The 18,355-nt window shown below is 37.7% G+C and overlaps 1 protein-coding gene across 1 annotated transcript in view; it reads right to left on the bottom strand.

Annotated features, from left to right (window-relative positions):
• Sol1 overlaps positions 1-18,355 on the bottom strand; it is a 696,665-nt gene that overhangs the window by 11,479 nt on the left and 666,831 nt on the right. The window contains exons 11-12 of the mRNA XM_076822532.1: positions 13,929-14,136; positions 5,850-6,097 (exon numbers count right to left, since the gene is read on the bottom strand). Of these exons, the coding sequence (XP_076678647.1) occupies positions 5,850-6,097; positions 13,929-14,136 (456 nt within the window). The remainder of the gene's footprint in view (positions 1-5,849; positions 6,098-13,928; positions 14,137-18,355) is intronic.

Raw genomic sequence — 18,355 nt, 5'->3', positions numbered from 1 at the left:
TAAAATCTAAATTACTAATGCAAGTTCAACAAAGGGAATATTTTCTGTTGCGTTTAATTTCTATGGTACTTGTTGAGCTACCTTGTTGTAAGCACTTTACACTTTTTTTGCCTTTTTCAGGCTCCGAATTTTTCATTTTTTTGTTTGTCACAACGTGTCCATTATCAAAGTGAGTAGAATAGACTCTCAAAATGTGGCACTTTTTCGGAGACACCTTGTATATTAATACTTTCAATGAATTTATACAAAATTGAATGTCGTGAATATACAGTCAAATTTTCAAATTAATTCTAATGTTTTTGGGGGACAATGTAAGAAATATGTTCCATACTTTTTTCGAGAAATTATTTGGGTAAGATAGTGGATTAGTTTTATCGTGCTAATCATTCCTGTATTGCAACGATGATCGTAACTCATTACTCAGTCATTCGCGAGTGTGTCAATTATTATTAGGGATGGGTTTCTCGAAGCGTCGAAACCTCGAAACCCAAGAAAATTTCGAGTTTCGAGAATTCGAAGGTTTCCACTTTTTTCCGTGAATCAAAACTTCCGAAACCCAGACAAGAAGAAGTATCAAATGAATGTATAAAAATCGTTGTAAAAATTTGTACATTATTATATTTTTGTTTGTATTTTGTTTAACCATGGTCCACAGAGATTTATGAAAAAATTTTGTTGACTCCAGTTGTTAGAGCAAAATATTCCATTTACAAAACAGAATTAACATTTCTTAGTTTCGAGAGTTTCAAAGCCTTACAAAGTTTCGAATTCGAGTCTGGAGAATTTAAAATTAGCTTCAAACCCACCCCTAATTATTCTTATTTCATTCGTACATGCATTTCCTCCATAAACACTATGAACTCGCCTATTGCAACTCTGCTCAAATTTAAGGACGAACTTCAGTAACATTAAAAATAAGCGAAGATCTTTGAAAATTGGAGGAGTGAATCTTTACGCAATAGTAACCCCCTGCAAAATTTCAGAAAAATTGATTCGGTAGTTTTTAACTTATGGGAAAACGCAATATCGAGAAATATAGCTACAAAATTAAAAGTGAAATAATAGTCGCAAGTGTGTGAAATCTTGCGATCAGAAAGATCAAACACTAAGCAAAATTGTCACAAAAATACAACTGATTCGATACTTTTTTTTTGTTAAATGACAGAAAATGACACGGGAAATTGCTCTTCCAGGTACATTCCAAGAAACAAGTACATCACAAAAGATCAAATATTCAATGAATTGATAAAATAAAAACTAAGAGCGAATTCAACTGCATGGGCGATAAAAATACACCACTGCCATTTTTTACTAGCTCTCATCACAGGGAAAAGCTTTATTAATATCTTGGAGATTGATTAGCTGTTGGGTAAGATTGTCCCTGAAATTCATCCTTAAGCTCCAGAGAAGTCTGAAACGACCCCAGGAGCCAAGCTCAGTTGCAGCGATCGCAGGAGTAATCGACAATTTCACCTTCGTCTCGCGCGAACGAATGCTGGAACGTATGGAAGCCATTCGATTGCGCTGGCATTCATCAATGCGCGAGTAAATAAGCAGTGACCATTCCGACAAAAACGCCCCGAAAACGGACGAACGATTGTTTTCTCCTCGACGAGTTCCCCGTGGCGATTTAATTCCGCAGGGCAGGGCGAAGCTAGCAGCTTTAATTGATCTCGCTGGAAACTTTGCACGAGTCGGCTCCATCAATTTATGCACGAACATGTGACCCTCTATTACGGCACGACTAAGGGAATCGAAGAAAAAGAAGCAACCGATTCCAGCGCAATTTAAAGTATATCGCCCCAAAGGCTTCCGTAAGTTTGTTCGGCTTCCCTTTATACCCGGGAAACTTGATTCTTGTCTCCGCGATTGGCCTCTGTCCCGCGTTTTACATCGCATCTAAATGTAGAGAAGGAGACTGCAATCGCGGATTCAAGAATACGTTCCCCGTTCTCCTACTCTGCTCCCTGCCACGCATGTGTAGCGTCGCGAAAACGAAGGAAGCCGCGCAGCGAGCGAGGCAATTTTTTAAATAAAAAATCTCCCGATGTGCGTGTGCGAAACGTGCGCGGAATGGAAAACGGCCTTTTTTTCTACCTTGGAATAATGCCACAATGCCGGCGTTACAGCGCTGTACCGTTTCATTAGTGTTCGCGTAAAATCCACCTATGTAAAACGTCGCACAGTAGCTAAGAAGAAATCGGTAAAACGATGGGGCTTCCAATTATGCGTTCAATAATTTATAATTTTTTTCTTCAAAATTCATGGCTAAATTCGTCGAATTAAAAACACTGGATAACGGTGCGCCGAGGATATACGCGATCAGGATTCGCTCCTTGGCGAATCCGGCCGTATTTACAGAACTTTCGCGAGTTTAATTCACGATTCATTAACTCGTTCGCCGCTGTATGGTTTATTCATATCCCCGGCTGGAAATAATATCTGGCTGGGTAGTAGCTTGAAATTACAAGAACGTCCACGCTGCGTGTAATCGCGGGGGGCTCGCGCGGCGCACCCTCCGTTCACCCCGTTCCACGCACGACCCTCTGGCCGTTCGATTTACGTAACTTTAAAGAAAACTAGTCCGTCTTTCGTGTGTGATTTAATAATGGAGGAGGGTACACAAAAATTCGATTTCCTCTATCAATATCTGCAGGGCAGAGCTGCCAGGGGCCGTCGATATCCCGTCTATGACAAATCCTCTTATAAATCGGGCGGTATAATCTCTTTTTTTTTTTTTTACAGTAGCTCGAGCTTCCGCTGTTTCCGGATGTAAACTGTCTATTATTCATGGGATTGCACGATGAACCCGACGGTGGCGCGTGCTCGATGCCAGGCCTCGGCGTTTCAAAGCCGGACGCCGGTTATCTTTGCTTCGCGGAAAATTTCGAGAATTTCCACGGTTACCGGCGGCTACGTTCGCGCACGCGTGAGAATATTAAACGCACACATCCGTGCGTTTCGCAGCGGCGGAATTGTAACGCTGTTTGCACGGCAAACTACGTTTCGCGAGCCTTCCCCCTAACTCGCTATTGCGCTGCTCAGATGTAGTATCAGCTGCACGGCATCGATTCTTTTAATAGAGCATGAATATTAACGAAATGAACTGCCGCAGGATTTTATATGCAGTCGCGTGGCCAAGTGTTAATGTCGTAATCGTGGTACTGATTGCGGGGTGGTTGAATTAAAATTCTTTAGTTTGCTCTTGTTTATTGCACCTGTGTAAGTAGCTGGTTGTTTGAAAATTGCTTCGCTGGTGCTCGATCTTTTATTCAAATGTAGGAATAACTTTGTATAGAGAGCCTGTAGCTGTTTCTGAGTGCAGATGGGGAGAATTGAGGGAAGGAAATGTTGCGCTGTGTTCTGGTGTTTATACTTCTGCGATCAAATTTATTTTTTAAACGAATAAGGCGAGTGTCTCAATTTCTGTTGATTTAAGAGGCAACTCGTCGTAAGGAAGGTGTGGAAAATTTGTTTGTGATGAAAATTTGCAGAGTAATTGATTAATTCGTTAATAATAAATCGACCAATTCGAAAACTATTTAAGAAATATATTTCGAGATGTTTAATTATTAGTAATTTGTAATTAAATATATAATGCTCTAAATGCACGTATTTCTGCTTATGGAAAATAAATTTAGAATTATTTTGTTGCGACTATAGTATAAACGTAACATATAATAATAAGAAAAATACGAATTGATCAGAAATGGGGACATCAGCAGAAATTGGGATATTCACCTTTTGTTCTTTTTTAGTCTTCAGACGTTAAGGAAGTACCATCGATAGGGTTGCCACCTTTTCTTTGCAGGAGAATAACGTAAATTTGCTCTCGTGGATTATGGGAAAAAGTAAGCTCGAAGAAACTAACAGTGCCTTTTGATCACGTTCGTTTTTATTCCTTACGAAAATATTTTGTTATTGCTTTTAGCATTACAGAGCAACTTTTATCATTTTTACGTAACTCAATGGCATTGTTGCACTCAATATTCATGTTAAAATATATAAATAATTCGTTCTTTATTAAATTAAGGGAAGCCTGCTTTCTCTCATCCCGCCACTTCACATTCACGGCAGAGAAAACTTCTCAGTAAATGCTGAGGTGGCAGGGGCAGACAGAAGATAAGAAATTACCATAAGATGATCATGTTTCGTGTACGTTTGGGAACTACGTGCAATAATATTGCGTTACGCTTCACGTAGTATCATTAATCGCGGAATAAAGTCTTTTCGCGTACTTTACTGTTATTCAAAAATATAGTGTACATTTGTGGATAATAATGTAAGGTAGGGGAGACCGAGGCTGGTAGGCCGGCTTTGCAGTGTTTGATTTTTAATAAATTATGTGGACGAAATTTCATTAAAACGGTTGGTATATTTGATAGGGCAGACATTTAGCTATCTGATGAAATTATTAAAGTGAACTCAATCTGACAATAATTAAGGTATTTTAGTGTGTTTCTAACACCTTCCATGCTGGTCAACCAGCCCCGTCATCGGGGTTGGTAGCTGTAAGTCTGGGTTAGGTTGAAAATGTTATTAAATGTGGGTGGATCCACTTATCTCAATAGTAATAAAATAACACAAGAGTTGTTTCATTACAAAATATTAATTATTTTTCTGTTCATATTTAAATAAGAAACTGAAAACTTTTTCAACTCAAACATAAATTATAATGTGTTTATAACATAGTGAAATTTAAACGAAGAATAAAAATCGCTTTCTGAGTAACAAAATAACAATTTAAACCTTATTAACGTTATTAGTCAACCAACCCCGACCGATCATTTTGACGTCAATAATCTGCATAAACTTCAATTATTTATGTATAAACAGAAACATTACGTCAATAGATCGTCTAATAAACAAACATTAAAACAGTCCCTTACCATTTATTCTGTTGTGACTATATAGAGCGTGAAAACATGAAATCTTTAAGAAAAAATCTGTACTTACGTTTGTCAATGTTCCGACAAACGCTGATAATTTTTAAAACTTAAAAGTAAATGTTATCTATTTTTTAAATGGATCGAACCGGTGCGCCGATAACATTTACTTTTAAGTTTTAAAAATTATCAGCGTTTGTCGGAACATTGACAAACGTAAGTACAGATTTTTTCTTAAAGATTTCATGTTTTCACGCTCTATATAGTCACAATAGAATAAATATTTTTTAAATACACCGAACCGATGCGCCGATAACATTTACTTTTAAGTTTTAAAAATTCTTTACGATCGAAATTCTAAATCATTTTATTTAAAACGCTGATAAATGTTAATTAATTGCATGGCATAGTAGAAGTGACTTCTTTCTACAGTAAATCTTTCCGCAGTAGAGCATTTGTCGGTGCAATGTTATTAACAATTATTCAACCTACCCCTTGAGACAACCAGCCCCGATCTCCCCTACTCTATTTTAAAGTACGGGTGGCAACCCTAAGCCTCGATACGGTATACATGAATTCTTTAAATTATTACGTAAAAAAGAGTAAAGTTACGTTCTCATTGTACAGAATTCAAAGAATGCATTACCACATTGCAACTTTGCAAGATTACTTCAACTACCGTTGTTTAAAATTTCCAGCACTCCTTTCACCAAGATCGTACATTTTGCCTAGCAAAGTAAGGTACTGCGTGCTCGTGTGCATTTTAAATTAGCTGCGCATAAATTGCTCCCCGCACAATTGAGAAAACGGCGGTGTACATTAGTATTTTAGAGACTGTAGTTCTTCTGCGCCGCGTGAGGGCCCAGGCAAAAGCAGCGAAGGAGGCCAGCATTGTGCAGGGAACGTAGAAATTCGCGTGCGAGGGGAAACGAGATCCGAGGAAGAAAGGAAGTCGAGCTTTACCTTTTAACGTTGACGCGTTACTCGTCGGTGGCTTTGTTGTATAATTTCCTTCCTCGTCCACGAACACGTAGGTAGCGTTAAATCCCGTCCCGTCGTATCTGTCGTTACTCTTAAAAGTCACGCGAAAGAACTTTCTGTCGCTCCCGACGTCGAACTCCTTCAGCTGGCCACAATGCCTCGAGTACTTCCGATCCCTGGACATGTAATTCGAAAATTCCACGAAGTCGCTTGCCGACACTGGATCGCATCTGTCAAACAAATATTATACTTCTATTACAATTCGTAAATCATTTACAGGAATTCATCCTTGTACAAGGGGCCTTCCATGAAGGGGTCCATCAAAATATTTCGAACAATACAATTATGATTTATTATTATAATTTTAATATTATTATAATTTTTTCCAAGTAATTACTTACAAAAGGAGAGTCTTCGCTGATTTCGATGTAAACCTACTTTGGGTGTAACCCAAACCAGCTACCTATCACAGTTTTTTCCAAATATCCCGAAAACTGAAGCTGAGCGACGATTACATGTGTAGGAAAAAGTCGTTCAGAATGGTAATTTTTATAAGATATTTCAAGGCCATTTAAATCGGCGAGGACTGCCCTTTTGTAAATAATTAATTTTAATTCGTTGCGTAGGTACTACTTTTACGTGGTGGGTCGGAGAATTAAAAGGATAAATGCTCGCCCTCCTTAACGAGAAATTTCATAATGCCGGAATTTACAAATAGATACGCCGAAGTGGGTGGATCACTTTTGCTTGCTCTGAAAATATCGGTACTTTATACCGCTGTTGAAATTCCCCGCGTTCCCTCTGTTTGAAAACCGCTGACCTGCGAAATATCTGATCCCCTTAAAACACACTATATAGGTCGCGGTGATCTTACGGATAGGATAGTAATATAATGTACCTGGGTATTTCATTCGATATTATACCCGAGAATCGGTTCGGTTCGAACGTATCAAGGAACGCAAGTTTCTTCGATATTAAATACAGCGCGGGGCGCACGAAAACAGAGACCGGAGATTACACACTTCTCGGTATGTTTATTACGGAGATGCAGATTCTTCTTTCCGCGTGTTCGTGGTGATACACTTTTTAGATATTATCAGATAAGTAATAATTTTAATCAGGAATGCTTCGAGCGTACGCCCGTAATGTTTATCTTTAATTTCGCGCAGACGTACGTTCATTAATGTATTTTAAACTCGTCTTGTCGCTATCGATCGTGTATGAAGCTGTTCGTAAATGTGGCAGGATAATTTTCAGCTTTTAAACAGGTACCTGTTTCGTCCTAGCGATTTTTCCTGAAAATTGGAGGCGTCTTGATTTACCGTTTCTCCTTGCAGATTAATTTAATTAAACGATTTTATATTAACTGCGCTCCTCTTTAACACATATGCGTTTACATATTGTTATTCATATATGGGCTGAAAATGGATGATTGAAAGTTTATTACGATTGCCTTCAGGGAACCTCGATATTAAAAATATTGTATTTCTGATTTGAATCACCACGTTTCGGAGCCACGTATATATAGAATAGATTGACATTTACTCGACTGTATAAAACTGAATAGTTGAAGAGCCCTTGTAGAAAACACTGTGCCAGAAACCAGATTTCTCAGGCGAGAGAAAAGACTTCCCTGACTTTAAATTATTCACGAAATTTGATTAGTATACAATACCCCAAATGCATCACAAAATTTTCTATTTTTTTTTGCATTAATATAGTTTAAATTCACGAAAGAAGTTAGTTGTAGAGAAAGCTGAATGTACCATTTATTTAAATTTGCAAGCACTGTAAGTGCCACTGCTGTTTGTCCCTAGCTAATTGGCACTTAAATTGTTTTCTGCAGAAGTGGTGTTGTACGTACCAGAGGTACTATCGTTTAGCACTATTTACAAAGGGAAATTGCTTTAAAATTCTATACCATAATATTACCATCGGTACTTAGAACATTTTTCTATATTTTTTTTCTTAATTCTACCGCTTACAGCGTTTTGTACAAAGACTCTCCAGTTTATGCGGTATTTAAAAATAGAGATGTTTTCACGCTGACGAGTTTAATATCTGTGATTTCACAGGTGTTTCGAGTAGAGTGAAGTAGCATTTCAGTGACGATCTTGTTGCATAAGTTCAAACTCTGGAGACATGGTGGGAACACTTTGTGTGATTCTGTTGACAGTAGTATTATCTCTATATCTTGCTAAGTACTCTAAGTATGGAACTGTAAGTGATGAAGCCTCTAGGATCTGTATACGTGTTTCGGAATACATAAGCAGATGGGAGCCCGTGTCTGTTTGTGCATGCATGAGGGTGAATGTGTTCTTGAGGGTGGTTAGAGGGTTGAGAGGGTGAAGTATTATGAGAGTAACGAGTAGAACAAAATTGAGAGCTTAATCGATAACGTTGGAATTAATTTTTTTATAGGAGAATAATTTTAAACTTATATATGGCGACAAATTATATATATATATATATATATATATATATATATATATATATTATTATAATTTGTTATAATCGATAACGTTGGAATTAATTTTTTTATAGGAGAATAATTTTAAACTTATATATGGCGACAAATTATATATATATATATATATATATATATATATTATTATAATTTGTTATATATATATAAGTTTAAAATTATTCTCCTATAAAAAAATTAATTCCAACGTTATCGATTATGCTCTCAATTTTGTTCTACTCGTTACTCTCATAATATATAATTTGTCGCCATTTTATTTCGACCATTGTATTTATATTGTATAATTCTCATTGTAGCATTATAAATACAGGCAACCCCCGTATAACACGGTTTCGCTGTAACACGAATATAAAATTCTAAAATTCAAAATTTTACTTTGAAAAGTAGGAAGGCATACACTTAGCCGAGCAACAGGAATTATATTCCATAACAGGATACGAATCAATGTAACACAGAATCAAGCGTCGAAATATCCTGCTTCACGATTTTATTTCAAGTGACATTTGACCATTGAATTTGTAGTACAAGAAAAGAATTATTTTTTTAGTTTTTAGTGCATTTGAAATAAAATTGTTTAACTTACATTTTTAATATTTTTTTTATTAAATATGTTTCTGATAGTTATGAAAGCAAAATATTGTATTTTTATTTGTTGTTGCAACCTAACCATGGGTTTTGTACCAGTTGTTAGTCCTGTATAAGATGGCACTGTTCAGGAACCTAACTACCGCGTTACACGGGGGTTGCATGTGCGCAACGAATTTAGCAAACGATCTCAGGATTAAAGGTTGCTTAACGACCAGTGAACTAAAAAAAGATATAAATACTCTACCTAAAAATCTTTGCAAGAAGCTCGATTTTTTTTTATACACCGTTACCTAACTCAACCATACTATAATTTATAGTATTGTACTATATTTTTGTCTAGCGTACTATATACTGGTAGAAAAAGATACATGTAGTGAATAACAATAATATATTTCCGACACATCGATCAATAAAATTTTTACTTATTTTTTTATTCTATGACAACATCCGAACTGTAATTAGCGAAATTAAAATTTAATAGAGAGAATTTTTTCCATAATTAATATGAAATGGCGGGAAGAGAGAAACAGAGCCATAACAATACTATATTTCCGACACATCGATCAATACAATTTTTACTTATTTTTTATTCTACTCTATGTCAACATCAGAACTGTAATTAGCGAAATTAAATTTCAACAGAGAGAATTTTTTCTGTAATAAATATGAAATGGCGGGAAGAGAGAAACCGAGCCAGAGTTTATCTCTCCTAAAAATGAGTCCCTCGTATAATTTAATTTGGACTTTCAGTGCCATCAAACCTTTGACTGAATGAATTAATAATGCAAAATGCAGAAAAAAATATACATTCGAATTTAATACAGTTTTATTTTTGTAATGTACTTCACTTTTGGCCGCAAAGTACTATATATCCTCGGAGTAAAAGTTGGCAACCCTAGTTACCACAGGGTAGAACACATAATTCGGAGCTCCTAGACCGTTCGCAGCAGCACTTAATTCAGCGAGGAAGACAACCTTTATACAACATTCACCTTCCGATCCCGTGCAAAAAAAAAGCCGCGAGTGTATTATTCCAAAGTATCTAAGTTCATCGCCCGGCCGACGGATTTATATTTTCGGGGACGGTGTACGTCGCACAATCCCCGGCAAATTGATATACATGGACGGCGAGGTGTCTGAGGAAAGGGTAGGTCTTGAAATATTCACCTTCTCGCGGCGAATATCGAGGGGATCCGAATGCTTCTTCTCGGTCTCCCTGGCGCGCGTTCATAAATTGCTTTCATAGCAGTGGACCGGCAACTCCATAAGTAATTCAATCTTGGCTCTTCCCATGCATAATTTTAATACACACGACGCCCAGACCCCTCGGCTAGCGCCACTTCACAATCAAACATTCTCGGCCGCGTTCGTGCCCAAGAGCTTTTTATCCCGCACCTCGCGGCCCCGTAAATATTCCCCGTCGTTTCAGCGGAGTCCAGGAATCCCCGATTACGTAACCCGTGATTAAACTTCGGGAAAACGCCAGGGCGTCAGAAGTAACGCTTTATTTCGATGCGACTGCAGCGGGCCCCGCGATGTGCCAGCCTCGACTTTTTGCTCCCTTCGACACCGGGCGAAAATAACTTTAATGGCAACGTCCATAGTCGACGCTGCGCCACGTGCCTGACGGCTTCCCTACCGCTGCGAAAATATAGCGGAAATATTACGAGCCTGGAGGCTAGCTATGCGACCCTCTGCGGCCCGCAATTAAAGGCGAGGGGCAACGATGATTCGTCGAATAAATGGCACTGATAACGACGATTTACGCGGCTCGGATGGAAGAATGCACTCGCTACCGCAAATAATGTATAGCTGCCGTAAGAAGCATTGATACGTGAGCGATGCCCGCTATTACCGCGCGAGAGGGAGATACATATATTGCGAACGGCTCCTTGCACCGATGACATAAGTGGCAATTCCTCTGATAGATCATCACTCGTTCCTACCGTTTCCGAACATTTATCGTCCACTGTTTACCCAAGCTCGGATTTACGAACGGGGATGTATCTTTCCTGCTGCGAGATGGGGGCCCGATGATCCCAGCCTCGCGCACGCGGCTCCACTCCGCCTAATTGAACCGCCATTTGAAACGCGATATTTACGGGTGTCGTTCTCCAAGAAGCAGGAGGATTGAAACACCTACTTCCAAGGCACTGGGGTGCCTGTGATAACAGGTGTACCCGTCCCGGAGACTCTGAAAGAAGCCGACCTTGACACTCTAAGCTGAAAGGCCATTTTTGTGGGGAGCAGAACTGATGGAACCGCGGGACCTACTTCGAAGCTTCCTCTTGGCAGGATTGTGTAAAAGTTGGCCAGAAACTGGCGAAACACGGCTAATTAGCGGGTCCCAGTAGAGGACGGGGGCGCCTCCGTTGCAGCACGGTTATCGATGGCCATTTAATGTGACCCAATTAGGTTATTCCGCAGCTAGCTTTTTCCTTCGCCTGTAATAATATTTCGATCCCGCCGGGCGTCGTAATATCGCGCTGGATTACGCTGCGAGTTGTTGTAACGCTCGCCAATGTGCTTGTTAATCAACTGCCCTCGTTAATTGGCCAGCGCAAGTGCTTCGCGTTTTGATGGGCTTTCAAGCTATCGGTTACCGGACTTTCCTCGGACGTAGCGTCTTCGAGTCCAATAAGCAGCTGGGAACTTTGTTTGACGCAGTTTGATTTAGTGGAACGCCGAAGTGCGCCGGGGAACCCAATCGAACTAGTATCGATCGGCTTCCAGCAGGCTCCCGGTTGACTAAGGACGCTCACTTTGTCTAACCTCGTCACGTTGAGTGACGAAACGGAAGTTGGGAGGAATCGACGCGAGGAATTCCAACCGCGATAGAGCTGTCGATTGTGTATCTTGTAGGGTTGAAATATCTTTAGCAGGGTTTTACCGGTGCTGACTTTTTTTACGTAACAGGGAGACATGATCGTCTCGTGCGTTCAGTGTAAACGACAAGTGTTTCTAGCAAATGTTTGTAGGAGGGTTGTTTGAGGTGTATGAGGATTGGTTTTTAGCAAAGTATAAACGCGTTTGAATAGATTCAAGGTATATGCAGTTACTTGTTTAACTACTCAATTATTATAAAAAAAATATACAGTGGGTGGCCAAATTATTATACTCAAACAAAAAAGTTTGAGATTTTCTAAAGGTGCGTATACACGACGACACTTTTGTGTCTAGATCAAGTGTATACGACATTCAAAAAAATTTCTGGAAGATTGGAAACTGCCTAGAACAGTCCGCGACACTGAATTTGATCTATCGTCGCGGGAGTTGCAGCTAGAGTTAGACTGAAGACACTGCAACTAGCTCTAGACACAAAAGGCACTTGATCTAGACACAAAAATGTCGTCGTGTATACGAACCTTAAGTTTAAGCGATGGAATAAAATAGATGTCTCGTTTTTAATGTTAGAATATTATTTTTTTAATACTAGTATATGTGTTTAAGAATGCAAATTAAATACATTTAGGTATATAGATTTAAGACTATATTGTACGGGAAATACTATTTCAATATTCAATATTTAGTGACTCCGCCTTTAGATTTTATGACGGTTATTCTGTGGCTACTTCCTGCAGAGTTGGAATATTCTGCCATACTCTGATGATATTCTCTATTAATTTTGTCTGATTTGTAATAATTTGTGTTGGAAAGTTACTCACACTGTTGCCAGATAATGTAGCTAATGAATAAATTAAAAAAACAATAGCATTCATGCATTGTTACGTTAATTACAGCCACGACTTTCACAGATTTTCACGAAAATCTTTTAAGTATAATAATTTGGCCACCCTCTGTAACTGAAAATGTATGTTGGATAACAATGATAACTTACAAGGAAACTTCGGTAATCTGAAAATTTCGTTTTTTTTTAAAAATTTTATAGATTGTTAGGGGATCATAATAGAAGTATTAAACAATTTTTCTTTTCTACTACTTTTTGGTCCATCAGGGTAAAGACACCCTATGAAGGTTAATGTCTGCTTTTCTATTTTACTGTATACCTATCTCGAAAACTATAGCAGATATATAAAAGTTGTTAGAATGTAAATTTAATGGTTTTTTATATTCTATAAAACTAGTAAAAATAAAAAAACTCCCACTATAAATTTCAAACAATTTGATTACATATCTTTATAGAATATAAAAACCATTCAATTTTCATTCTAACAACCTTTTTATATCTGCTATAGTTTTCAAGATATACAGGAAAATAGGAAAACACACATTAATCTTTAAGGAGTGATTTTACACTGAAGGTTTTCAAAACTACTAAGCAGGGAAGAAAAATTGTGAGACACTCCTATTAACCCTCCGTGGGCACACCTTATAACCACAAATTAGTCACATGGGGTTCACTGCACCCCAGCGTCATTTCTGAGTCTTTTAACTGTTCAGTGATAATTGTACATTCCTAATACTCATACAATCACGCTCAACTAGTCTTTTTCTAGAAATCTAAATTTCGATATGTTGAAATTTGTATATGAAAACATAGTTATGGATAGAAGCGAATATTTATGTTAAAATTCACGAAATTTTTAAATTTGATTATTCAGGTCTAAAATTTTACAGAAATATAGGCAAAAACATATCCTGGGGTGCGATAGACCTCGTGTAACCACGCAGGGTTAAAATCCCCTACCATCTTACAAAGTTTAAAAAAAATCGGAATTTTTCGAGTTACCCTACTTTCCTTGTTAGTGAACTCTGCAAACAAAAGATACTCGTGTCTCAGAACGTAATAATTTTCACACCCCCATTTAAGCATATGACCCTTTTTCACCCTTAAGACGAACACAACACCTTTCTAAGGTTTAGTCACCCATTTCTGTTACACCCTGTATACGAAAACCTTTCTTACCCCTACCAGTTCTTATGCACTACTTCGATTACATGCAGTTATTTATTTTATGATCCATAGATCATAACGTACCTCTGCGTAACAGTTTCAATCATCAGTTGCATAACGAATTTCTACTTACGGTGGTACACCCTCGACGTCGAAGAAGTGGAAATGAAGATGGACACGTTCGTTCGGCTGGCCGTTGAAGAAATAGTGGCATTCCGTGTCGCGTGGATAAAGGCCAGGGTAGTTCGGCGACGCGAACGTACCGTTCCGTGTCTCATTGCTGTTGTAAACAAAAGCGCAGGGATATTGCGCCTCCTGTCGGCCCGTCGTTATGCCGAAGTCTGAAACAGCGAAACAGCGCTACGTTAATGTTCCTTAAATCTTCCCTGGCCGCTGGGAATAAACGTCCGCTGAGTGGAAATAGCCCTCTGCAGGGGCGTGGCCGCCGCGGCGCGTTTCACCGTGTATAAATATGACGTTCCATGGGCTCGTTAATTAAATCGCGCCTAGTCCGAGTATTTAATTGCGGAAAGAAGGTAGTCGGTAACTTGGAATAGACCGTACAATCTCCCTCACCCGACTTTTCCCTCCGCCTTTATTCTTGTAATGAAAAGCGGTTCAAAGGGTCGAGTCTAAGACGTGGAATAGTAAGAACAGTTGGAGCGATGGCGCTTCAACCCCCAGGTAAATACGCGCCGAGTCTTCTTTTGTATTAAATTATTTTGATAAAGATTTGTGGTAAGAGAAAACGTTAAATCACTTGGTAATTATGCTCTCGCGACAGAAAGCATTGTTTTTCATTTTAGGAACCAAAGTGCAGTCTGCAGTGAACACTGTTTAAAATTAGTTTCGTTCTTTTCGTGGGTACATAATTAACACCTTGTGTTTTCTTATGTTTTTTTCTGTCCCCATGCTATAAATCTAATTGACGAGGTATGTGTGCTATTCGATTTCCCACGTGCAAGTTTACTTCTTGTGTTACAGTAGCTGAGATTTCCTGGTATTAGCCATGCCCTTTAGGAATAGTATTTCGACGTTTCGCCGGCATTGCAGTTATCTTATCAAGGGTCCGAAGATACACTGGGTCCTCAATGGCTTGAGTGCATCTTCAAACCCTTGATGGAACTAGCTGCAACGCTATCGAAATGTTGAGACTCTCCGTAAAGGATATAGCTTACACCTTAATGCCTCAAACAGTAGCAACCCTTCCGGTCGAAGTCACAAACACCTGGTTCTTGTGTTTTAATGTACTGTTCTCGTCGACATACTTGTGTTCGTTATTATAAGTAGGTTTCCTTTGTTCTGTGACGTTACGTTGACAATTTTATAACCCAGTAGGATCTGAAGAAATAGTATTGAAGCTTAATCTTAATATATAAAGCAAAAAGTGTTTGTGTGTTTGTCTGTCGCCTAAAAGCTTTCACGGAACGTGTCCCAGCTCGTTATGCCTAGCTAATCCAGATGAATGTGACTATTTTCACAAAAAAAATATATATAAAATCATAATCTAAATTTCGGGCGAAGCCGAGTAGTAAAGTTAGTATTACATAGACCGATATGATTGATATTTTCTGCTTATTTCATCATATAAAGGACTCCTTCGTTTCATATGGAAAGGAAAGTTTGATAATTGTGACACAGTGAACTGTGATGTAACTTGAGAATTCTTAGTGCAATTCCTGATGAATTTGTACATCATTGTAAAATTCCTTTTAATTTCAGCAATGTCTTATCGAAATAATTTTTAAGGTAATTCATATACTTTGTGATGCATATAGGAAAATATGCGAAAGTATGATTGATTTGTGAGATTAGAGGCATAGAGTGAAGCAAAGTGTACGATAGCAAGGGAAGAAAGCCTGTTTGTGGTCAGACGCAGCTTATAAGCCAATACGACTGGAACTACTTATGTCTCGCTAATGCTTCAAACGTGCATTACTTTAAATATAAATCTCAATAAAAGTTCTTCAACTTCAGAAGAACTTTAGACATATGTACAAGTTTTACAGCAGCTAGAAAATGGTTATGAAAGGTTCACAATGTTAACGTTATTCGTAGGTACGTAATTTGCATGTTTAATTGAGTCAAAATAGACTTTATATGTAAATAAAATATCACACAGTTCTCAGTATTTATACAATGCTAAAACTTTCAGTTAAAAAAATTCTAATTGATATCTAATGAAAGAAGAGTAACTATTATTTTAGAAATTAGTAAATATTAAGAGTTACTATTGGAATTAGTTCATACTACAAGATTTGATCGTGGTATATCAGTTCTCAGTATTTATACAATGCTAAAACTTTCAGTTAAAAAAATTCTAATTGATATCTAATGAAAGAAGAGTAACTATTATTTTCAAAATTAGTAAATATTAAGAGTTACTATTGGAATTACTTCAGATTACAAGATTTGATCGTGGTCAATCAATTCTCAGTATTTATACAATGCTAAAACTTATAGTTAAAAAAAATCTAATTGATATCTAATGAAAGAAGAGTAACTATTATTTTCAAAATTAGTAAATATTAAGAGTTACTATTGGAATTACTTCAGATTACAAAATTTCATCGTGGTCGATTAGGAATGATCCTATAATTCATTATCAAGCTGCAATCTGTCCCAAGGAAACTTTTTTTTTAAATTATTTACTGTCACATCCCCCGTTAGAGAATTAGTGACCACGATATATACATATACAATACAATTAAAGTGACTGGCAATATTCTTTGTACAATATTAATTGTGTATATATCAGTTAAAATACAGTTGCGTGTTACAGTTAGTGTAGTTATATTTTGTCTTATATATGCTGCAAGATGTTTGTTCCTTTTAAGAAGCACGTTGGTTGTGGGATAGGTGATTTAATAAAATAAGTCTTTTGCAACTACAATCTAAAAAACTTTAATTAGGAAAGGAGTTGGAATGTAACATACAAGTCGCAAAGAACGAATGGCTCCAACGACAGCCGAGATAAAGAATATCGATGCCCACTCGGCTTAATCAGAAAAGGAACTTTCCTTCATTAAACAATAAACCATAACGCAGTATCTCCGCTTGGGGTGTCGATTCAATTTTGACCTTTACATCCCATCATGCACTCATGGCAGTCACGAAATATCCAACAAAGCATAATGCTTTTTTCCATTGATTTTTATTACTCAGGAGTGTCTGGATGTTGTCTGGCAGCCTTGTACACCCCAGGGAACTTTGTTTCTCAAAATATCGAAAAATGTATGCTCCAGAAAGGGATAGTTTATGCGATTACAGCCGGACTAATAGGTCATCCTATTATTGCTTTGCACAGGCTCTTATTAGCCGTATTTACGCATTATTCGATCACTTCGTGATGTTTGTGATTGCCCGCGCGGCATTGCTATCCAGCTGGTGCGCTTAATAAATATTGACGTTCGCTAATGAACAGCCACACGCCAAAACATAAAGCATCGCCGTCATAATCGCTATATTGTAACACGACGGGCATTAATAAACAACAGCGGCATAATTGCTTACGTATTATTAACTAGACGTTCGAAAACCGAATGCGAGGGCGACTGCCTCAATTTGCCAATGAATATACATTCCGCCGTTGATCCCACGTGTCTGAATCCGAATGAGCAGGCCGACTGATATACCAATACTTTACCGTATAAATTACACCAGACGAATTAATATTTCCTGATAAACATTGACGGACGTTTTCATTGCTAACCCATTTACATGCAATTCTTTTGGCCGTCACATCGTCTGCATGGCGCACCGGTATTCTCCAAGGAAATCATACAGATAACTGCTGTTGGTAACGGCTCGACAGTGTGGTAGCATTTTTTTTTTAAATCAGATACTTTTAAACGTAGTCTGTTTAACACTGTGCTAGCTTAAGGGAGGATTCTCGTGTAAAAGTAACTGATATTCGCGAATTTTTTTTACAAAAACTGTTGTTAATATTGGATTAAACTTTTTTGCGACGTAAGGAGGCATCTTTAAACTTGCAGAAAATATTTATGTTATGTCGAAGCTTCTTATTAATTATTTATTATTGTGGAATCTCTCGTTGGCGGTACAGCACCTGTCACAGGTTTTCGTGCAGATCTGACTGCATGAAAAAGAAAAGTTTCTAAAAGTTAGACAGTTTATGCTGGGATTGACTCTAAATTTATACAAAAAAATAAACATCTGAGAGAGTTATAGCGTTTGAAAAAAGAGGAACTTTTTCCTGCGATAAATTTACTTTACATCGATGAAAAGAGTAGAAATTTTATATTCAGTCCCAGCGTAAACTGTCTAACTTTAAGAAAGTTTTCTTCTTTTTGCAATCGGATGACTCCAGGTTAACAAAATTCCACAATAATTAATAAATACTAAGAAGGCTCTACATAAAAAAAATCTGCAAGTTTAAAGCTGTCTTATATCCCGAAAGAGTTTAATCAAATTGTAACAATAGTTTATTAAAAAAAAAATCATAAATACCAAATACTTTTGGGGGTTGTTACACGAAAATCCTCCCTCAAGCACTCTGAATATCGTAAGAATTACGGGCGTCTGTGTTCGAGCTAGGCA

Source organism: Andrena cerasifolii, chromosome 10 (assembly GCF_050908995.1).
Source record: "Andrena cerasifolii isolate SP2316 chromosome 10, iyAndCera1_principal, whole genome shotgun sequence".
NCBI lineage: Eukaryota > Metazoa > Arthropoda > Insecta > Hymenoptera > Andrenidae > Andrena > Andrena cerasifolii.
Note: the sequence above shows the minus strand (reverse complement) of the source record. Positions and strands in the feature narration are given on the sequence as shown.